At 48.6% G+C, this 17,393-nt stretch overlaps 1 protein-coding gene across 1 annotated transcript; it reads left to right on the plus strand.

Annotated features, from left to right (window-relative positions):
• The first annotated feature begins 476 nt into the window (after positions 1 to 476).
• LOC119432522 (ileal sodium/bile acid cotransporter-like) lies at positions 477 to 13,193 on the plus strand. The gene is made up of 5 exons (XM_037699688.1): positions 477 to 902; positions 5,766 to 6,002; positions 8,220 to 8,391; positions 8,955 to 9,195; positions 12,785 to 13,193. The coding sequence occupies exons 1-5, from the start codon at positions 477 to 479 to the stop codon at positions 13,191 to 13,193; spliced, it is 1,485 nt and encodes a 494-aa protein (XP_037555616.1).
• Positions 13,194 to 17,393: the final 4,200 nt, after the last annotated feature.

Consider the following 17,393-nt stretch of genomic DNA (forward strand, 5'->3'; position numbering starts at 1 on the left):
CATATGGAACTAGACGCTGCAGTAGGGACACTGGAATGTCGCCTCGAAGGCATGGTGTGAGGATTCCCGTTGCGGTACAGTGTGAATCACACTTGCGTGCACTAGTCGAGTGACTGGCTGTCGGGTGCGAGATCTATTGAAAACGAGCGCATGGAGCGCGCACAGAGCACTCATGCGGCATGACCATGTACGTGTGGCCTTTTTGCGACGTTGGTTTGTATTTTCATGCGCAAGCGACAGCGATACAATCGGCCTCTTGACCACTACACAAGAGGCTGATTTACACTGTACTGGTATAATGCCGTGACAAATACTTCTTTTTTCTATTTTTTGCTACTCCTATTAGAAACTGCTCTTCCCGCACTTCGGGAGCTGTCCGGCACCACATCAGCTTCTGGGAACGTATGTCTAGTAGCCGCTTCGAAATGCGTCAAGGTCACTTCTCAGCTCTGCTTGTGTGCGCGCTGTATCGGGCCATGTCTCTGGACTCGGCGTCCTCTCTCGAGAGCAACGCAACCGCTGGATTAGTTGTCTTCCCTACCTTTGCGGATCTGGAAAGCGTCCGTGACGTCCAGGAGCAGGCCTACGAGGTCCACGATGTCGCCGACGATGTGCAGGCGCAGGTCGAGGTCGGCGCGAGCAACAAAACCAGCCTCGCGCTCGGTCCCTACGCAGTCACGTTCGATCCGCCGCGAAGAATCAGCGTCTACGAAAAGCACGAGGTTGTCGTCCAAGTGTCCTTCGCTATGCCGGGTGATCGGTTGATCACGGTGAGCAGCGCCGACACGGGCGTAGCCACGGTGGACGTGTCGAAGGTGTACCTGCACTCGGAGACCAATGGTAACGGCTTCAACGTCACTGTTCGCGGGGTCTTCGTCAGCTACACCAAGCTCTACTTCAAGGTGAGTACACGGTCTGTGCGTTTACCATGTCCGGCCCAACGTATCAGACCTTCTACTCTGTTTCGATATCTCAAAATTCTAACTTAGGCATCGTCGTCGTCGTCGTCAGCAGCAGCAGCAGCAGCAGCAGGAGGAGGAGGAGGAGGAGGAGGCGGTGGCCTCGACAAAAAAACCCGCATTTCCCCGAGGGGGAGTATGAGGAAGTGCGAAGCACGGGGTGATGCTATGAGGGGGCGCGCCCGACTAAACTGCAGAGCCGAGCGAAGGAGACGGCAGCGAGAGAGCACGACTGACGCGCCGGCGCCACACAAACAACACGTGACGGCGGAGCGAAACACGCCAGGCGGTTGGAGAGGGGGTGAGCGGTGGGGAGAGTACGCACACGAGGGGCTGTTACCGGGCGAGGAGGGAGCTGTCAGCGCGAGGGGAGAGGCGGCGGCCGAGGGTGAGTGCAAACCTAACGGGGGGAGAGGCACACCAGCTGCATGGCGCCATGACGTCACGGCGCGGAGAGGGTGCGAGGAGCAGGCGCGGCGCGCGCAGCCACGGCGCGGAGGCGCCAGCTGCACAACGCGCCGTGACGTCACGGCGAGGAGAGCGGTGCGGAGCCGGCGCGGGGCGCGCGCAGCCACGGAGCGGAGGGCGGAGCGCGCGCAGTCACGTGGGGCGTGACGTCGCTGCGCCGTTGCTACAGACGCTCCTCTCCGCTCCTCGCGCCGTTGCTAGGGGAGAGGAGGAGGAGCGCGGATGCCGGCGGAGTTTTCGGGGTCGCTTAAGAAGTGCATTCGCACTTAAAAATAGGCGGCGCCGCCGCCTATTTCGATGTCCACTACGATGCTGCGCCAGATAACTCTGTTATATCGCACGTGAAAGTGGTCGCAAAGGGTTTCGTTGTTGATAGCGTGAAGCATGCAGACTTGACCGCATCAGAAAACTTAGAAGAATACACCTGGTTTCAGCTTGCCGTTGTTCTTGAACGTTCCTTACGTTTGGTACCAGTGAAGACAAATTTGCGCTATTGAGTGTTCAAGAGCAAAAAAGATGGATCCCGTACAGACAGGGCGAAGTCGTACCACAAATCTTCTTTTGGGATTCATGGTCGAACCAGTTAACACCTTGACAGCGCCCGAATAGGACAGCCTCGTCCTAAATTAGCAAATAATCTTTGGCGCTGATATTGGGTACCGAATGGTAAGACGGTCGTATCACGGGCATGGAATCAAAAGCGTCGCTGCAACTCGATGCCTACCAGTAGAAGGATGGCTGTGATCCTTACAATGTCTACCTCTACCCGTGTTATGGAAACGTGAGCATCGTGTGCTTGTCGAACAGAAAATCGTTGATAATCAAGGCGACCGAATCTATATGGGTGGACCAAGTGCAAACCATAGCCATAGTCTGGAAAAGGGCAGGGCGCCGCAGCGTTTCACCAAAATTGATAAGATATTCTAACTTACGCCGTCTGTGTATGTTTTCTGTTTTGGTACCATGGGGCGTCATCCTCGAATCATCACACACATGTGCGATATGCGGGCTGATCGTTTTAAGTTTCGCGGAATTTTTAAATAACACCTGTGTCAGATAGCGTAATTATTGTCTTTGAGGTTGGTTATTCGAAGAGGCGGATATTCCTAGCACGAGAAATCAACACATATTCAACTACTTAACAACCATTTCCTAATTACCTTTTATTAGCTTACGGTACATATTGCAATTTACGAATTGTAGCCGGGGAGCTTTAAATACGTATCCACTTGAAGTAAATCTCCAGGATGACACCAGTTTCGAGATATTATTTTCCTAAGTGTGGGACATAATATGTGGGCGTTCCAGTTACTTCTGTGCTTGAATGCATAAAAGAGCGTTTTGTTAACAAAATAAGTAGAACGACAGTGCATTTTCAAGGAGAGTTTGATAGCACTTATCTCCAAGCTGGTATCATTCTGGAAATATTCATTCTAAGTGGATACGCCTTGCAAACTCAGCGGCTACAATTCGTAAATTGCAATGTGTGCCGTAAAGTAATTAATGAAGAAATTCATTACTGAATGTTTCATTAGTTGAGCATGTGTTTCAATTTCTCGCACGAGTAATGTTCGCCTGTCTGAATAATCCAGCTCAAGGACTAAAACTATGTTATCTGCGACAGGCGATTTTCAAAAACTTACAGAAAACACAAACATGATCACCCCGTACGTTCCTTTTTAAGGCGCAAAAAAAGAAATACCTAAATATGCAAATTAAGCAAATTCCAGGTATTTTCTTGCGCGCGTGCTTGAATGACATGCGAGTGTGCGTGTTTGACTCGAAGGCAAACATACCGCGCAAATCATTTTAGTCGTAGGACAGTTTAAGGTAAATCAAGTTTACAAAAAATAGCCAGGTTTTCATATTATACGGTATTTTCAGAGCACTACGACTGCTACATTAGGCCCTATATATCAAGTGGATCACCCCTGATGAAAGAAGGTGCCGTAAGGACATTTAAGCGTATATAAGGTCAATTATTTAACTGTAATTAATAAGGTTGAGCTGACTTGGTTCTGTCCTCAACTGACCTAATTGTCTCAGAACTGCACAGTTCTGAGCTATACGAGCGTCACACTGGCTGGCTTCGAGGTAATTCTAATCCCCTGGGTTTGTTTAACTGCGCCAAAAGCAAGGCGAATGGTTTCACGTTTCGGCCTCGCGAAATGGGGCCGACACAGCAGGTAATGGCACCTGCGACATCTTGTTCAATAGCAGGGCGTCACAGCCACTCAGCCATGGCTTCGGCGGTTATTTCATTCCACGTGTGCGCGTACGCGCCAACCTCATCGACACGTTCCTGCCGGGAATTCTCAGCCAGCATTGCGTGTTGATTAGCGCAACGTATCTACATTAGAACGTAAAAAAAAGGAAACATCACAGGTTCGGGCTAACAAAACTGCATCGAAACGACATCAAAAAAATAATAATAACAAGAACACCACTTTTCAGTCGTCCTCGTCCAAAGTTATGCTGTCCGAACATGTCAGTATTCACCAACTATAGCGCCCAACAATATACCTTGAAATAAAAATTTGTTCACAAAGCTGCGATGGCAATCATAGAAGAGTACCTGAAACCAAAGGGGTTTAGGTGCTTGGCAGAGAACTCGGAAGTTCCGCTTCTAAGACCACCTGGAAAAAGGCGCTATGGTCGGAACAATAAGGGGAACATCCACCTCCATGTCTACGGGGAAGAGGTCCCCTGGTATAGAGAAGATTCGGGTATTAGGCCTAAGTATTTAGGCGAATGGCGAAAACTGTGACATCACATCAGTCCGGACTCTGCGACCGGAAACCAGTGCGCCCCAAACGTGTCGCCTCATATAAGAAGGATCTCGAACAGAAAAGCGGGCGTGACGGAGGCGAATCTGCTGCAACTAGCGCAAGTTTCATCATCAGCAGAGTGGTATATGCCGTTTCCTATCTCAGACTTGGGGTATAGCGGAACGCAAGAAAATTGATATCATATTCCGGTAAGGCATCAAAGTAGCGCTCGACCTCCCTCCGAACGCGTCCACGGACAGGTTAATGCAACTTGGAGTGTCTAACACGCTTTATTAACTCGTTGAGACGGCGCTCACGGCGCGGCATCACCGACTACTCGAGACAAGGACTGGAAGAAGGGTACTGGAGAGACTAGGATATCTGCCCAAGCAGGAGCAAAGGTGATCGGGGGATATAGACCAGCCCGTCAGGGACAAATTTAATGTTCCGCCACTATCCAAAAACAGGAATCCAGCCTTTCACGAAGGTAGAAGGAAGGATAGAGCGGAGGGCTTACAGGTCAAATACCAAGGCAGGGACGACGACGTGTACGTGGACGCGGCGAAATATAGAGATAGGACGGCCCACGTGACGTTAGCGGTCAAGGAGGATGGATCCTCGGTTTTGTGCTTTACGCTCAGCGGGGGCACAACCGTAGAGGCTGAAGAGATGGCCATAGCCCTCGCGGCTAGTCACCCGGGGGTCAAGGTGGTCATCAGCGATTCCAAAAAATGCGACGCAAATTGCGAATCAAGACGGGTTACGGCAGCCGCCGCCCAAGTAGTAAATGGAGCTAGGGGACCCGCGGAGCGACTACTGCTCGTGTGGGGGCCCGCGCACAAGGGTCTCGGGGGAAACGAAGAAGCCCACAGGCACGCCGAAGGGCTCGCATTCCGGTCGGCCCCCGGGGCACTTCAACCCGCTGAGGACGTAGACAGAAATGAGGAACTGAGAACCTATCAGGCAATCACGACACATTAGAGACTGAGCAGACAGGCTATCCCGGCGGCCGACCGCACGCTCGGTATGCAAGAAGTAACAGCAGACAGGGGTATTCCCAAACCCCGCGCTACAAAGAGAATTCTATCTGGAAGTCTTGAAACCACAGTGCAGATTCTGCAAAGAAGTAACGAATATAGACCACATGGTGCGGACGTGCGAAGCAATATACGATAGCTCAAACACGCTATATTCCTGGGAGGCCTTACTATGCAGCCCCGCACAGCGAGCCTCAACGAGAAATCATCAGCCAAGCCCCAGCTTCCGCCGAGTCCTTCGGAATCCTGGCCGACGGATAGAGGTGCTGTGGAGGAAGACCATCTTCTGCGGCGTTAATTGACTGGTGGAAATAAATGTTATTTCTCTCGCTCTCTCTCTTTCTCACAAAAGTGATGTGCACGTTAAAAAACATTGAGCGATAGAAACTATAACCGGGAGCCTTTCCCTGCAAAGAACATACTCGGGTGTTACTTCGGGGCGTTGAACCCGATAATCCAAAGTTCATTCTGCTGCAGGCATCCATTTCACGTCCTCCATTCGTGTCTAAAGGCGCTACTTGTTTTGCACTCAGATATGCGAGCTGCAAGGTGACGTCGAGAACCACTGCATCGAACTGAGCTACGTGGTCGCCGTGCTTCGGATGCGCACGGTACTGCAGAAGGGCTTCCCCGTGGTGGTCGGCTTCTTGCTGTTCCTCAACTACATCAACATGGGCTGCCAGGTAGACATGGCCGCCATATTGGAGTGTCTGAAACAGCCGCTGGCGCCGATCATAGGCTGCCTCTGCCAGTTCATCTTCATGCCCCTGGTGAGCAGGACTGACATCGATAATCGGTTCAATCGATCGCTCAGAGTTTCGTTCCCCATTTCAGAGGTGGACTTGGTAGTCGCAGCATGACATGTTATGGACAATAAAATCGGCGTCGCAATCAGAAGATACCTTTTCACTCGTTGTTTCGACACAGGTGCAGAGGTCTAGACACTTTTATTTATTTATTTATTATTTATTTATTTATTTATTTATTTATTATTTATTTATTTATTTATTTATTTATTTATTATTTATTTACAAGAGGAGGTATGCATCCTATGTAGCATAATGTAATTGACACTCAAATCAAGCACGCAAAGCGTGGTCATCATAGAACACTGTGCAAACATTTTCAGGTGGAAAAACCTCCCAGACTGTACTATAGTTCGAGGAAAAAAATTAAGAACGCTACGAGTCGCCTCCAAAAGGAATTTTATAAATTTTCAAAATATCGTCTCTTGTTTGCGAGATATACGATAACGGCCTAATATACGTTTCTCTATTTACACCTGTTTTAAAATAAGATGTGCTGTGAAAAAAAAAGTAATCGAAGCCATTTTCTGCGGTCCTTTGAGTCCTGCCGTTTCAGCTTACGCTTATTCTGTATGTGAATACAGTTAGTACTCTTTAAAACCCTTTTAAGGGCGTTAACGAACTGCAGAAAGAACACTTTTAAGAAAAGCCTGATTTTTTTGCGTGTAAACTATTCTGTTTGATCGTACATATATATATATATATATATATATATATATATATATATATATATATATATATATATATATATATTTGTTTTATTAGTGACATACTACCGGCCCTAGACGGGCCCAAGCAAAATAAGGAAAATGAACTAAAAATAAATTACGTCAGGGTAGGTGAAACAAAGAACACACACAAATATTTCGGACAGTTTAATTAAAGTGAATATTTGGTGCATTTCTTAGTGTGTTGCACTCTGTTACTGTTCTCGGAGAGGAAATGTTCTTAAACGAATCGCGTTTTGCGTAATACGATGTGAGGGAATGCGGCTTGGCGTGTCGTGTTCGTCCAGTTGCGCATGGTGACAGGAACTCGTTGGAGTCGACAGCAAGCTTGTTAGTCAGGACCAGAGATAGGAATCCAATCCGCCGATATTTTCTGCGTTCGTAGAGTGCATGATAGCGTTGCCTTTGATTGGTACTAAAGGGGAATCATGCGGGGAATACTTGGAGCAAATGAATCGGTTCTTTGTATTTGCTTACTTTTGTTAATGCTGTCGTTGTTATGCGGGCCCCAATCGACTCATGCGTGTACAAGTGTAGATCTGATCACAGCAGTATGACTCATAATTTTAATGCATGAGAGGGTGTTGTGTAGACCCTGCCATAGCGAATTGTGAATAGTGAATTGGATGAAAAGAATGGAAACAAAAAGGACAAGGGAGATTTACAAGAATGAGAAGAAATAAATTAAAAGGGAAAATCTGTACGATAACACAAAGGGCAGTGCCTTGCTATTTGAGGCTCGAGTCGGTTGCCTAAGGACCAAAACATACCGGAGCAAATATTCGGAACTAGATGAGGCATGCGTGTGCTGCAGTAAAGATCCAGAGACCACTCAGCACATCCTAATGGAATGAGACGGGATCCACCCAGCGAGAACCGTTGGTAACGTGCAACTTCCAGAAGCGCTTGGGTTTAAAGTGGAGGGAAACATCAACAGATCAGCCGTAGAGATAAGTAAGAGACGATTAGAGTACTGGTGAAAAAAAAAGCAGGGAAAAGATGGATACGACCTGATTTCTTAAAATCCTAGTTAGCGGTACAAGGTAAATTATTGGAAAAGAAAAAGAATAATGAGAGGTATACAAAAATGCTAGATAAAGAACATGTATAGTATACCTGATTAAATAAAGCAGGCTAAGTGACTATTTGTCGCCGCCCCGTTTCAAAGGGGATGCCAATAAATCATCATCATCATCATCATAGTAGACATATATGTACATGCTCTAATAAGACTTTCCTCACCTCACCCACATTATATGTGGACGCCACTTACAGTGGACCGAAGAAGCACTTCTTGTTTTAAGCCTGTCTTAAACGACGAAAGAATGCATTGCCCTACTTTTGTCCCAATAATTGGTCTCCTGCATGAATGAGGCAGCTGTTGTAGATTTACCAGTAGTCTTCTGTAAGAGGTGTTACCAATACAAAGGCTACCTTCTGTACCGAACTACAGGCGTCCTACTGCATTGGCCTTCTGATCCTGGACGACCCCCTCCAGTGGTTCGGCATCTTCTTGCTGGGCTGCTCGCCAGGGGGCAGCGCGAGCAACCTCTGGACTCTGGTGTTCAACGGCGACCTCAATCTTAGCATCACCATGACGTTTATCAGCACCATTGCGAGCGTTTGTGAGTGCCACGCGTGGAAGGAGGCATCCCGGTGCCATATTCGAGTGCAGCGGATTTCTTGATCGCAACCATCATCGATATACTGGTGGAGTTTCCCAAGCAATAACTTTAGGAAAATACCTCGCATACCTGTTAATCTTAGGATCACCAAGACGTTTTTCAACACTATAGAAGTATTGGAGAATGTCAGAAGTAGAAGGAGTCATCCCGGTACAAAATTTGACTACAACCGGATTATTCGGGCGACCGTAATATCGTCATTTCATTGAGAAAACCATAACATTCGGAAAATAACTGGCACACTTCCGACCCTTATAGTGGTGCAGGTTTATGATAGGTTTAAAGGTTTGTGATACAGGTTTCTGAAACAAGGGTCGTACGGAGGAAAGGTAGGGGATGAAGCTTATTAGCAGAGTTATTCGCTTTTTTGCAAAAAAATAAAAATAAAATAACAGCCTCTAAGATCTCTGGTTGTGGTCGCCCAAACTATTTTGTGTTCGCTGCAGTACTAAAATTCCCCACTATTTCTGGCGTTTACGCGCTTTCTACGCTCTGCTGTGCAGTTATGATGCCCCTGTGGGTGTTCGTACTGGGAAACCAGATGTCTAAAGATGAGACCCAGGCGATGAGCATCCCCTACGTCAACCTCATCGCCAGCCTGGCGATTCTCGCAGTGCCGCTGGCCATCGGCCTACTCATCCAGCAGCTAAGGCCTAGGTTGGCTCTGACGTTGCAGGAGTTCTGCAAGCCCCTCACCATCTTTGTACTCGTCAGTCTGCTGATCCTGACAGCGACAGTCCAGAGGTAAAGCGAATGCTTCGCGCTTCAAGGTCAATGAATAGAAAATAATTTAAGCTTTTGCTTTCGCAAATGTATGCAGAAACCATCGAAGATGCGTTTCAAAGTAAGCGAACAGCCTTATGCGCACCGCAGAAATAATATATATATATATATATATATATATATATATATATATATATATATATATATATATATATACGTGTGTCCTTGTTAGCTGGCTTCTCCCCGGAGGCCACTCCAACCACTCGATTAAAACCATACAGGTCCCACGCAGGAAGTTGTGGTAAGCCGGCTAGAATAAACGGGTCATCTCGACAAGAGACGTTCGATGACGAATGCGGCTGCAGCCGTTAGCCCAGGCAACGGAGGAACGCGGCAGAGTACCAGCACCAGCTGCATCATCTACACATTCATTAGCGACAAACTGTAGCGATAGCACGCCGGTTTCAACGTGTCAGTTGGCGTTCGGCAGGGAACCCAACTCTGTGCCACTAAGGCCACAAGTAAAGCAACAAAGATCATCTTTAACGGGTGCATTCGAGGAGCAGTTTATGGAGAACGACGGTACAAGTTCGGTGGCACATGCTGCCGGGATTGGTTTCTCGAGAATGCTGGCGGGGGAAGCAACACAGTTGTCTTACTCCACTGTACAATTCTTATAATACAGAAAAAAAAAAAACATCTGAACGAGGTTCTTTGCATTTTGTTTTAAAGTGCACACCTAAAATACCCAGATTCATGCGTTGTGAAAGCCATTCGACCACTTATTTCACAAGAAGCGCACCACATCCTAAATCATATTCCTGTCTATAGAAAAGAAAAATAAGTTTAATGCTACCCGCCGAGGTGGCGTAGTGGTTTTGGTGTTGCGACACTAAGCCCGAGGTTGCGGGATGGAATCCTGGCCGCGGCGGTGGCATTTATGGGGGCGAAATGCAAAAAGAGGTTTAACTTTTATAAACCTAGTTATCACGAGCGAAAGGTCCGTTTGGCTTGGTTTTGAAAGACTACGCACACAGTTTTTCATTAATGCACGCTTCCGCGCTTGGTAAGCTTCTCTCTTAGGTGCTAATCTGGCCTCCCTTTGCTCCGTTGTTTCACCAGCCAAGTTTGCCTTTGCTTGAGATTTCGCAGAAGAGTATGTTGCTGGGCCTGTTGGTACATACTTGTAGAAACGATGGAACGGAGCCTTCAGGACGCAAACACCAGGAGAGCAGTAGACGGACACACGCTGGGTGTCCGTCTACTTCCCAGCGTGTGTCCGTCTACTTCTCTCCTGGTGTTTGAGTCCTGAAGGCTGGGTTCCATCGTTTCTACGAGATTTCGCAGCCTGCCGTCTAGCTATATCTACTGGATGATTGGATTCAGCCTGTCGCTTGCGCTGAAGCGCACGCACAGACGGCCCAGACGGCGTGTCATCCATGGCGACACTGAGCGACCAAGCGCCGGCGAAGCGGCCGTTAAACCCTCGCCTAGTCACGTGGTACCGCAGCGGTGCGCCTCCGGGCGTGCGCGGCTGCGATACCTCTCCGCAGCGTATCACGTGGCGTGACGTCACACCTGCCACGCTTGCGCTTTGGTGACTCAGGGTCATTGCGACGCGATGAATGACCTTGCGAGACATGGCGTAATAGATATTTCAGTACAAAACAACCGTGTGCCGTGCATGGGATGCACGTTAAGAGAACCCCAGCTGGTCTAAATTAACTACGGCGTGCCTCATAATCAAATTGTCGTTTTGGCACGTAACACCTCCGACTTATTTTTTCAAAGTTTAATGCTTATTCAGTGGGGCAGGGTGTAGCCGACCCGCCGTGGTTGCTTAGTGGCTATGGTGTTGGGCTGTAAGCACGAGGTGGCGGGATCAAATTTAGGTGCACGTTAAAGAACCTCAGGTGGTCCAAATTTCCGGAGTCCCCCACTACGGCGTGCCTAATAATCAGATCGTGGTTTTGGCACGTAACACCCCATAATTAAATTTTTTTTAATCCTGGCCACGGCGGCCGCATTTCGATGGGGGCGAAATGCAGAAAATACCCGTGTACTTAGATTTAGGTGCACGTTAAAGAACCCCAGGCGGTACAAATTAATCCGGAGTCCCCCACTACGGCGTGCCTCATAATCAGATGGTTGTTTTGGCACGCAATACCCCGTAATTTTTGAAGCGAAAGCTTCATTACGCTACCTCGGGCAGCCGTCGGTGACTCAACAGTTTTCACCTTGACAGCTAGAGGTCAAACCACAAGAGAGCATTAAGGCGCGTTTATAGTCCGTCGGCACGCGGGTGAGCATAATCAGACGCCGGGCGCGTCGGAGCGCATTGGAGGCGCGTCCGGTTACGCCATTTTGGTACCATCGCTCGGGCACGCCGCCGACGGTATCTTTAACGTGCACCCAAAGCATAGCACACGACCGTTTTTAAGCGAAGCTTTATTGGCTCACTTGTTTCGGGGTCGGCGTACGCGGAAAACTATCATCATCACCATTGGCTCGAGTGTCGTCGTCTTCTTCCGCCGCTGGCTCCGTTGCCGATCATGATTCGAGCGTAGAATTTCACTTCTGTCGTCGTAATGGGGAGGCCGCGTTTACAGAGGTATGCGCCATTGCTTAAGCGGGTATGAGGCATTCATTGTCTTAAGTGAGGGACAGATTTAATTTTGAAGCAATTTAATTTCGAAGAATCGCAAGCGGCAATGGCGGGCGAATGCTGATAACCAGGCCTCCGAGCAAACTCGAGACATCGAACGCAAGTGACAACAGTGAGAGAGAGAGAATAAACTTTAATCAAAAGAGCACGCGAGCGTAGGTAGCTCCTCCGCTCTGCAGTGGGTGGTCCCCTCAGTCCAGCAGTCCAGCGGCCTTAGCCGCCCTTCTCGATTGGTTGACCAGGTTGAGCTGGTCCTTCTAGTCGGAGCTGGACAGCGCTGCCTCCCATTGCCGTGTGGTGGGGTGTGTTATGGGTGTGAGCTGTGGTGTGTTTGCGCAAGCCCATACCATGTGGTAAAGCGTTGCGCATTGATCGCAGTGTGGACATTTATAGGAATACAGCGCAGGGTGTATGGCGCGGTAAAGACTCAAATGTGGATACGTGTTTGTTTGGAGTTTTCGTCACATTACGGCTTCCTCTCGCGTCAGAGCATTATGCGGTGGAGGAAGTGTTCTTCGCGAAAGGCGATAATGTTGTAGAATGTGCGTGTAGGTTAATGGTATGGGCTCTGGATGGAACTGCTCGGCGCGGTCATCTCACGGCTCCCGGTGTGCATGCGCTCAACAACGACGAGCAGAGAATCATACAACGCAACGGAAGGAAAAGTTTCACGATAGGGAAGGAAAAGTAGAAGGAAATGGAAGGACAAGTAATACGAAAGGGAAGGAAAAGTAGTAGGTCAGTTACACACACGACAAGCTTCGTTTACCCCGATTCTCTCGACAGGGGAAGGGCTGCTGTTTTATTTTTATTTTTGCATTCTGCCCCCGTCGAAAAGCAGCCACCACGGCCCCAATCGAACCCGCGACCTCGTGTTCAGCAGCTAACGCGGCCTGTCGTCATCGTTACATCTCAACACGCGCTACTATCCGCACCGTTTCCCAGGTACATCTTCCAGCTTATAACGTGGCAGGCAGTGGTGTGCGGCGCGTTGATATCCTGGAGCGCGTACATCGCCGGCACGCTGTCCGCTCTGGCGGGGGGCCTCAATCGGGCGCAGATCATCGCCTTGGCCATCGAGGTCGCCTTCCAGAACAGCGGCGTTGCCATCGTCATCATGTACACGTCACTTCCGCGACCCGACTCAGACCTGGTCATCGTGCCCGTCGTTTACCAGTCGATCCTGCAGGGAGTCCCGCTCTACGTGATCCTCGTGGCGTACAGGATCCGGGCGGCTTGCGTCTCCTCCGAGCGTGCGTACGTGAGCGAGAAGGCGCTCACGGGAGCGATCACCTCCAAGCCGGAAATGGTCACCGCGACCCGTTCGGAAGTCGAGGGCGCGAATGACGCCTAGTCCGCACCTTACAAGGAAGTCCGGAAGCTCGACTCAGTCGTCAAGAGCGTCTCCAGCCGTGCGCACACCGGGACGACAAAATAGCTGCGTTGCAATATAAAGAGGAGTATTTGTCTGTATATGGAATGTTACTATTTTACGGCGAAGCTCTTAGCCTCTAGTTGGTCGGGATTTTTCATGTCCTCATGCGCGACCTTCTCCTTTGCTCACACAAACGTGTGCGCCGAACCCGGAGACAGTGCAAAGACGTCGGAAGGGCCAACGCCACCTAGATAACACAAGGCCTGTGAGCTTTGCTGTATGACGCCGTGCTACTATGCCAGGAAGTTCCATTTCCAAGCCTGGCGTGACGTAAGCGGTGACGTCAAAATCATCGCTTCTTACTCGGGAGCATCCCCATTAGATACCATGGCAGTAGGGCCAGGTAGCATGACGTCATAGATCGAGTGTGCAGGCCTTGTGCTATCTAGGTGGCGCTGGAAGTGCACAGTGTGCTGCTTCTCCAAAATGAATCACGTGACGTAATTAGGTGGCATCTTCACTTGAGGATGACGTCAACGCGTGACTTAACGTTTGGTGTGATGACGTCATCACACGACGTCATCAGTGATATAACGTGAAGTGACGATGCCGTTATCACTAACGGAATGTCTGACGTGATGATATCACGCGACCTTAGGTGTGATGACGTCATCACGCGACGTTCGAGGTGCTGCTGTAATCACGTTTCGTCTTCATGCCAAACTTGACGTCCGCACTTGGTCACATGCACGGGTTTTGGTACCATAGGATGTTAACGCCGGATATTTCGCTTCGTGGGCCATATGAGGATTTCGTATTAATAAGGAATGGCCCCCTCAGTTGCTGTAGTGACGGTTATTCAGAGCTCCGCTGAACATCCACTTTCACAGGGTTGGGATAGCGAGTCATTTTTTTATCAGTGATAAGCAATAACGTTCGGCGTCTGCGTGCGTTGTAAACGCTAGGGGTTGTCACGCGAAGTTTAAGTGTAACACGTGCACGTCTCCGCACTCTTGGTCATCGCGTGCTGAAATTTAATAACCTCAGCTAGCCGTCACAAGCATATAGCAATTTTGTTGAATTTAGTAGAGATAATTCTGGTGCATTGATCGTCCAGTTCCCATGGGAATTATGGTTATCAAATGTATTTGTCCGATCTTCACGATTGTGGTTTCAGACGTTCCTGTGGCTTTATTTATTACATTTCATACGACTGTATTGGCCCAAATATCGAAGCAGTCCTATTTCTTTTAAAACTCTCGAGACAATAAGGCCTTGAGCACACGGTGAATTATTGCATTTATGACGCTAAGCTTTGTTCAAGTTGATCAGGTCGCAAAGTCACAACGCCGCACGTTTTACGCGAGAAGGACGAAGTTTATTAAAATCCATCTTCACGCTCGTGGACGGTAGCTCCAGAGTTCGTTATGTGGTAGTCTTCGTAAAATAAAAAGAAAAAAAGCTTCATGGGATCAAGGAGTGCGAACCTCCGCGATACATATAGGCACCTTGCGATGAAGCTTTCCAGAGTCGACAACAGCGAAAGGACACACGTCCTGTAGCGAGGTCGAAGCGAAATTGTGAGGTACGCGATGTGCAGTGCTGTCCATTGCTAAAGGAAACACACGAGCGTAGAATGCGAGCGAAGTTTTTCATCTGTCAAGTGCACAGTTATCTGGCTTTGCAGCAATAGCCTCGTGTTTGGTGGCGATGGCGCCTTTCTGCGCTCACCTGCAGTGCACTGTAGAAGCTTGCAGAGACGCTTGCAGCTACTGCGCCAGCATGCAGGGCGAGAGCCGCGCATTATAAGTGTTCCTTTCAACAGTGGACTGCGCTGTTCACTCACCGCGACACCTCTCTGATCATCTATCGAGACTGTGCTGTTTACTCAACGTGACACCTCACTGATCACCTATCACGAGGCTACAGTGTTAGAGATTGGAAGAATGTCGCAGTGCGCATGCTACACAGGTCTGGCAACGTTTGCCATCGAGTTCAGAAGCGCGAACTCAGCAAAGCTGCATGGATGCGTAATACTTCCAGGAGAGATTAAGCACGCGTCGCTATAGTTTGGAATGTTAGCTTTTATTCGCATCCCTAGCGGCCGGTGTCGGCGACACTGGTACGTTAAATAAAAGCGTCATTGTGACATGTGGCCGGTGCAAGGTGTATGTACGTAAAACACTTGCCTTTGCTTCGAGTGGTTGATAAATTTCGACATCACCTTGCCATCTGCTAGACGCCTGGTTAGCTCAGATGGTAGAGCGGCTACCCCAGAAAGGCGGTGGTCCCGGGTTCGAGTCCCGGACCAGGACGAATTTTTCTTCAACTGCGAGGCTTTTCTTCCGAGGAACCCATATGGGTTTCCTTTGTAGCAATTGCTACGATTGGGTGGATCTCTCATTTTCCCTTTAATTACTCCTTTCCACCTAGCGGGTCTCCGTTGAACTGTTACGTCAAGGTGCAGGTATTGTAAACATGCCGGCTCTTCTTTGGTTGCGCAGGCAGGCAGGAAATTCTCAGCGGACGGCCAGAATTACCGAGCAGGTAATCTGTAAGAGGTGCTGTTTTTCTGCAGTTAAATGCATTACTAGTAAGTTTTACGCAATGAGCGTTTTTGGGGCAGTCTATAGACTCATATACAAAACAAACCCAATTTTAGAACAGAAGAGTTATAGTGATCAGACATATACCGCGTGCTGCTTTATAAGATCCTGGTGACTAACGCGCTCTCAGGAGCGGCCTTTTCTTCCCGAAGATCACGATTTCTGACTCACATGTCGAGCACTGACTAGCCTGTCATCGACTATTGTAGGGCATGATCCCGTGGGATGCCGCATTCTTGCTTGTTCCAATATCATCCTTTCACCTGAAATTCTTGAGTGGCCTATGAACCGCCATATATCGAAGTGATCTTGAGACGCAAGGGCTGTACACCTTACGGTATATTACATCACATTTAATGTGCGCTGTGGTTTATTACCCATGCACCGACGAATCGGCAAAGGTGTGCCTGTCGAATTTACACTGCATAATAGACTAATTCCATTCTCAATCTTTGAACATGAGCCCTCTTAAACACTGCGACAAGCGGTGGCTGCAAAAAGACGGCATTGTAACTTTTTCGTAACCGGCCGGTCTAAAGTGACGCTGAAAAGGAACAATAAATTAATTACACTGATAAAGTGCGCTTGCATACCTACTTCTTGTAAAAAATATATTCCAAAAGAACTTCTTGGGCAAGTTGGTGCTGATATTTCCTAGGTATACTTTACTGTGGCGCGAAGTGCATTTTGTGAAAATGGGACAGAAGTGAGGAGACAGTGAAGCGCCAAACTACCAACTGTTTAATGACAGTGTCAGAACATACAGAAAAAAAGTGAACTTCCGCGCGTGTGCAGAGAGCCAAGGTATGACATGGAACTATGTGGTCATGATAACATTTTTTGAAGAAAGCACATTTCTATATATAGAAATGTACTTTCTTATATATATATATATATATATATATATATATATATATATACACGGGAGATTTACGGTTACCCGAATGATACCCCGGTGCTTCGCCCACTCATCATCATTCACTTCGTGGATACGCGGTGTTTTTTTTTATATATATATAAATACGCATTTGGTGCCGCCGACCAGCAATGGGCCGTCCAGCAGGCCCACGAAGCGGCGGCCAGGTATTCCCTGTCGGTCCCTACGTGGGAGACGCCCACAACGTCCTAAGCGCGTCCTGCAAGACACAAATAAAGTTCGTCCAGTCCAGTGCCGCAGTTAAACGTCGCCTCCCCTCCCTCCCTCCCGTCCCCCACGGCCTTTCGTGCGACGGAAGAAGTCGCGTTTGCTTTATATATATATATATATATATATATATATATATATATATATACTTATGGGGATTGTAAAGGAGAAAAGATACGCTTCATTCTGCAGCCCTTCAGGGAGCACGGCGCAGGGCGCAGAACGCGCGTTTGCTCTCCGCCGTGCGTTCGCTCCCCGTGATAGCACGCGTCCCTCGCGCGCTTTCACTTGCACATAAAACATACTGCGCGCGGCGAGGATTTCATCGCCGTTGGACGCAATATGGAATCTTACGGCAACGGCGACGGCGACGGCGACGCCGACGGCAGAGATACGCTTTGAGGGTCCATATTGCTATCGCAATAAAAA

The sequence above is a fragment of the Dermacentor silvarum genome, chromosome 11 (genome assembly GCF_013339745.2).
Source record: "Dermacentor silvarum isolate Dsil-2018 chromosome 11, BIME_Dsil_1.4, whole genome shotgun sequence".
Classification (NCBI taxonomy): Eukaryota; Metazoa; Arthropoda; class Arachnida; order Ixodida; family Ixodidae; genus Dermacentor; species Dermacentor silvarum.